Consider the following 6,351-nt stretch of genomic DNA (forward strand, 5'->3'; position numbering starts at 1 on the left):
GGCTGGAGTGCAGTGGCACTATCTCGGCTCACTGCAAGCTCCGCCTCCCGGGTTTACGCCATTCTCCTGCCTCAGCCTCCCGAGTAGCTGGGACTACAGGCACCCGCCACCTCGCCCGGCTAGTTTTTTGTATTTTTTAGTAGAGACGGGGTTTCACCGTGTTAGCCAGGATGGCCTCGATCTCCTGACCTCGTGATCCTCCTGTCTTGGCCTCCCAAAGTGCTGGGATTACAGGCTTGAGCCACCGCGCCCGGCCTTTTTTTTTTTTGAGACGGAGTCTCGCTCTGTTGCCCAGGCTGGAGTGCAATGGCCGGATCTCAGCTCACTGCAAGCTCCACCTCCCGGGTTTACGCCATTCTCCTGCCTCAGCCTCCCGAGTAGCTGGGACTGTAGGCGCCCGCCACCTCGCCCAGCTAGTTTTTTGTATTTTTTAGTAGAGACGGGGTTTCACCGTGTTAGCCAGGACGGTCTCGATCTCCTGACCTCGTGATCTGCCTGTCTCAGCCTCCCAAAGTGCTGGAATTACAGGCTTGAGCCACCGCGCCCAGCCTTAAAATCTTAAATAAAAACTCACCCACCCACCCCTCTAAACAAATCAAGAAGGAAGAAAGATGAGAGGGCAGTAAACTAGGGTCCCAGGCCAAGACGTAGGAAGAAGACATGCTGATCTTACCTTCATCTTTTCATTTTCTGCTTCTTTTGCAAGTTGATCAACAAGCTCAATTAAACCACCAACTATTTTCTGAAACTGGCCAATTTCTTTCAGAAAAAGAACAAAAAATAAAATATTTCCTCAGTCTCATCACTCCCCTTCGGTAGAGTGCTGAGGCAGTGCGAGGGCAGAGCTGACTGCCCCTTCTAATTTGTGTCAAAATAGTTTGGTGTGAGCCAGGCATGGTGGCGAGCACCTGTAGTCCCAGCTACTCAGGAGGCTGAGGTGGGAGGATCACTTGAACCCAGGACTTAGAGGATGTGTGATCATGCCTGTGAACTGCCACTGCATTTCAGCCTGGGGAACATAGCGAGACCCTGTCACTTAAACACTTTGGTGCCTATTGGCCTGTCTCCTACCCTTGGTCTGAACCTAGAGAAGGGTGGCCAGCTGGACCAGGGCATACCCGGACCTTGTGTCCCCACTGAGCCAACCAGCTGCTATGACCTCAGGCTATGAAAGCACTAGGCCCTTGCTGGGCTCATCCTCCAGACAGACCCCAACCCTGCTTCCCCAGGAATGACAGGAAGCACTGTTGTTCACAAAAGGGCAGCCTCAGGACACACGTGCTGCCTCTGGACTAGCTACAGGTATGACACCAGATTTCAATTAACAGTGGGGCTGGGGGCTTCCCACGTGTAACCACAGAAAATAGAGAGCTCACAGCATTAAGTGCCTAATCTCCCGCTCACTTTCTCCAATGTCCTGGATGTGACAGAAACACAACTTACTGAGGGAAAACTAAGGCCCAGACAGGTGTGTGCATGGCACATCAATCACAGAAGGTTAGTGACAGAACCCAAGCTACTGTTCACTAATCAAGCTCTCTCCACAACCTAGGAAGCCCTCAGAAAGCTCAGAAATCCCTTGCTCTAGCTAGATCGAGCTCTGTACTGAATGCACTGGGCTTACTTGGCTGCTGGGACAAGAGGCTTCCTGAAGATTTCTAACCAAAGATGACTTGAGTAAGTCTGTTGAGCTGCTTCTAGAAACTTCACTTATCACTTCTAACTCCAAATAACAGAGAACCTGCCACTAAGAAGACTTCCTCTGAAGAAATCAAATCAGGAGTACATAATTCTATTTCTCACCCCCAAGTCATGGTTATGTTCCCAGAAAGTTTAAGGTTTCTAAGCAAGAAATGAAAGATGGCATATCTAAAAACACCCTCCCCATCCCAGTGTTTCGTTTGACTGGTGCTCTGTTGGGGACACATGAGAGCACGAGGGCAGGCAGAGAAGGGTGGCACATGGGAACTCACAGATGCCAGATTCAACCTCCAGGGAGCCAGCAGCTCCACTGTGGCAAGGCCAAGATGAGCCTGGGGTACAGCTGGAATAGCAGCTCAAAGCTGAGTGACATGGTATCTCCCCAATACTCACTGTCCACAAAGTCTTTGCACTCTTCCTTCAGCTCTATGGTCTGCTGGGTAACCTCTGGGTCCAACACCCGCAGCTTGTTCAGTTCATCAAAGTGCAGCCCTGCTTCACCCAGGATGTCCTTGGCCATGGCTGCAAAGAAACCGGCCCAATTCCTCATCACTTCCTAGCACCCAATGAAATGCCTGCTGCCAAGCCAGCCCCGTTCCTGCCCTTGGACACCAATGCCAAAAACCCAGATGTTCCAAAGGCTCCCCATTCCCTCTGCCAACACCTCTCTGAGCCTCACCTGTTTCCCATCCAGACTTCCTAGAGGAATTCTGCTCTGAAGGAGTGACAGTGGCAGTCAGGAGGAGGTGTGTCATAGGAGCAAGGGGCAGGAAAGAATAAAGTCCGCTTGCTTGTCACAGGCATCGTTCATTCAACACGCATTTCTTGAATGCTTACTACATGCCAACACTGCTAGATGCTGGGGGTACAAAGATGAATGCAACACGGTGCCCGCCCTGAAGAGCACATAGTTCAGCTGGAGGAAGACAGACACAGAAACTGAAAAATCACACTGTGTTAAATGCTTGTTTAGAAATATCAGTAAAGAGCCGGACGAGGACAGAGCCGTTAAAGAAGGAGTGACATCTGAACTAAGTTGTGAGTCATAAGTGTATTTACTTTATATATCACCAGTTATGTACCCAAAAGCGCATGAGAAGGCTTCTCAAATACATATACTGGAACAACACAAAAAACAAATAAAAGAAATCTGAGTGAATTAAAAATTATGGTTAAAAAATACAAAGTCAGGAGTAAGAATATTACTCAAAATGTATGCTTGCCTGAATTGGGAATCAAAGTTGGGTTATTCTCTTTCTAGCAGAAAACACACAAAGGAATGAAGTATCAGCAAGAACATATCAAGGCAGGAGGCCAGGGATAGGTATTCCAAGCAAAGAAAACAGCATGAACAAAGGCCTGCCCCACCTAAGGATGAAAGGAAAAAGGATGGAGCTGGAAAGGTGAGCTGGAGCCAGACCAGGAAGACCCTGTATGCCAAGCTAAGGAGTTACGATTTTTTCTGTAGGCAACAGGGAACTAACAAAGGTATCTTCTCCCTTTCCAAGCCACCTTGCATTTCTATTCCAAAGGATGCCTCAATTCTGGGAAGGAAATACTGAAAACTCACCCTTGTTCTGGCTCACACACACAGACACGCACACGCACACACAACAAATTAAAAACAGACATCATATGACCTGTTTAAAAAGGGAGGCAATGCTAGTTACATCTAGCAATTAGCTGCTATGCCAATTCTAAAACCCAGGTGCTCCAAAGTCTACCATCACTTGGACCTGCACCAGCCCCTTCCCTCTGCCCCCACTGCCCCCAGCCTCAGCTGTTTCCCTTTTGGCTTCCTTAGAGAAGTCCTGTTCTGAATGGGGTGATTCTGGGGGTGGCTGTCCAGGGCAGGTGTGCCACAAGAGGAGCAATGGTTCGAAAATAATCAAGTCTCACTGTTTCCAGAACTTCTGGGTCTTTTGTTGTTGTTGTTGTTGTTGTTGTTGTTGTTGTTGTTGTTTTGAGAAGGAGTCTTACTCCACTCCAGGCTAGAGTGCAGTGGCATGATCTCGGCTCACTACAACCTCTACCTCCAGGGTTCAAGCAATTCTCCTGCCTCAGCCTCCTGAGTAGCTGGGATTACAGGTGCCTGACACCTTGCGCAGCTAATTTTTGTATTTTTGGTAGAGATGGGGTTTCACCATGTTGGCCATGGCTGGTCTCAAAACTCCTGACCTCATGATCCACCCACCTCAGCCTTCCAAAGTGCTGGGATTACAGGTGTGAGCCACTGCACCCGGCCAGAACTTCTGGTTTTTAAGAGGACCAGAAATCCAATTCTCAATGTTGGTATGTAATTCAAAAATTTTAAGTAAGGGGGAAAACCCACATCCAACACTGCATGGGCCAACTAATATGTGTCTATGAGCTGTCTGTAGATGACTCTGGCCTTTGGCCTCACTGGAATCCACTGATGTAAGTGAGCTAGCATCATCCTTTTGAAGCACTGTGTTCATCTGTAGCTTCCTTAAAATAGGGCTTTTTTAAAAGATCTGGCCAGTGAGGTAGCTCATGCCTATAATCTCAGCACTTTGGGAGGCTGAGGTGGGAGGATCACTTGGGCATAGGAGTTTGAAACCAGCCTGGGCGATGTGGCGAAATACCATCTCCACAAAAAATTTTTAAGATAGCCAGGCCTGGTGACATGCGCCTGTAATCCCAGCTACTTGGGAAGATCGCTTGAGCCCAGAAGGTGGAGGCTGCAGTGAGCTGTGTTCACACCACTGCACTCCAGCCTGGGCAACAGAGTGAGACCCTGTCTCAAAAGAAAAAAAAAAAAGGCCGGGCGCGGTGGCTCAAGCCTGTAATCCCAGCACTTTGGGAGGCTGAGACGGGCGGATCACTAGGTCAGGAGATCAAGACCATCCTGGCTAATACGGTGAAACCCCGTCTCTAATAGAAAATACAAAAAACTAGCCGGGCGACGAGGCGGGCGCCTGTAGTCCCAGCTACTCGGGAGGCTGAGACAGGAGAATGGCGTGAACCCGGGAGGCGGAGCTTGCAGTGAGCTGAGATCCGGCCACTGCACTCCAGCCTGGGCGGCAGAGCGAGACTCCGTCTCAAAAAAAAAAAAAAAAAAAAAAAAATGTCTTTCGCAGCTACAGGTCATTAATCCGGCCAGCTGCTCCAGAAAAATTCGAGCAACATGAGGGAGCAAGCAAATACCTGCTTCAACTTCCACTCCCTTCCCTGAGAGCACACATTTATTCAGAAACATCCACTGAGTCCCTGCTCTGGGGACAGACTAATGAAAACGATGCCTCTGGACAGATGGTAAACAAATAATCACAAATCGTGGTATTAGTATAAGGAAAAGTACATGGTGCTATGTGAAGTGCAGCAGGACACAGTTCATGGGGGGCGGAATGGAGGGGAGTGCCTACAGAGGCCTCCTGAAAAAATGACACTTAAACAGACCTAAAGACTGTCCAAAAGTTTGTCAAGTGAAAGGGAAGCAAGGCATTGCAGGCAGAAGGAAACACATACGTGAAGATCCTGAGGCAACAGGAAATTTGATGCATTCCGAGAACTGAGACTGAGCAAGAGAAGCGAACAGAATGAGGCTAGACAGGGAGGCAACAGCTGGATCACGGAAGGCTCTGAAAGACGCAGTAATGAGCTTGGATTTTATCAGAAGGGTAACGGGCAGCCAGAGAGTTCTCAGCAAACCAACAAAATCAGACTTAGATCATTCTTGCTCAGCCTGGAGAACGGATTGGAGGGAACAAGACAGGGCAAGGCCCCAACTACCTTCTTGTTCATCACTCTAACCCTAGCACCTAGCATGACGCCCACACATAACTGGCACTCAGTAAATGTTTGCGGAATGAATGACCGTGGAAACAGGAGACCATTACAGTAACCAAGGCTGGCAGCTGAAGACAAGTATTCCGAGTTGAGATGTTTTGTAAGTCGAGGTGACTGGGGCTTAGTAATGGACTGACTGAATGTGGGGCTTTTGGGATAAGAGAAAAACAAGTCAGGCATGACTCCCATGAATCTGGCTTGGCCCACCTATCTGATTGGAGGGGCTGGCTTAAAGAGATAGGTAAGATGGAAGAAGGGGTGCAGGAAAAGAGTTCACAGATTCTCTACCAACTCCCATCACACGCGTGTCTGAGCATCTGAGCAACACCTGGCCCAAGAGCTGGGACTAAGCTCCCTGAGCATGAGGCGGTGGCGTAATTTGTGAGCCCCGGCTCTCCCAGATGCATGCGAGGCACTGCGAGCCGACTCTTTACTATGTAAACTCCCCGAACTTATCCGAGCCGCAGTTTCCTCGTAAGATCGTGGCAAGCATCAACGCGTCAAACTCCAGGCCTAACCTGGGTGTGAAAGCGCCCCCTGAGAGTGGGGCGGAATTCCCACGTCTCTCTCCGCCCGGGCTCTTTCCTCAGGACGCGGGGCCTGTCAGGCTCCTCTCGCCCCTGGTGCGCCCGCATCCCCAGACCCGAGGTCAGCCTACCTGCCGGCCCCGCGGCGGCAGCGCGCTACAGCCCAGGCTGATGTAGACAAGCAGCTTCTCCCGGGTCAGCGGCAGCCGGTACCCAGTCAGCCTGCCACGGTCGCTGCCACGGCTACAGAACCTGTTTACCCATGACGTCACTACCTTCCTGACCCCGGAAGCACTTACAGCCCCGATTCCAC

At 50.0% G+C, this 6,351-nt stretch overlaps 1 protein-coding gene across 3 annotated transcripts in view; it reads right to left on the bottom strand.

Annotated features, from left to right (window-relative positions):
• IFT20 (intraflagellar transport 20) overlaps positions 1-6,315 on the bottom strand; it is an 8,456-nt gene extending 2,141 nt beyond the window's left edge. Inside the window, exons 1-4 of one of the 3 annotated variants that reach the window (XM_023183834.2) lie at positions 6,170-6,315; positions 2,381-2,416; positions 2,095-2,223; positions 674-759 (exon numbers count right to left, since the gene is read on the bottom strand). In XM_023183834.2, coding sequence (XP_023039602.1) covers positions 674-759; positions 2,095-2,221 — 213 coding nt within the window. In that variant the 5' untranslated portion in view covers positions 2,222-2,223; positions 2,381-2,416; positions 6,170-6,315. Of the gene's footprint in view, positions 1-673; positions 760-2,094; positions 2,224-2,380; positions 2,618-6,169 lie in introns of all 3 variants that reach the window. The other 2 variants (XM_023183832.2, XM_023183833.2) reach the window with 2 other exon arrangements.
• Positions 6,316-6,351: the final 36 nt, after the last annotated feature.

The sequence above is a fragment of the Piliocolobus tephrosceles genome, chromosome 16 (assembly GCF_002776525.5).
Source record: "Piliocolobus tephrosceles isolate RC106 chromosome 16, ASM277652v3, whole genome shotgun sequence".
NCBI classification, from domain to species: Eukaryota; Metazoa; Chordata; class Mammalia; order Primates; family Cercopithecidae; genus Piliocolobus; species Piliocolobus tephrosceles.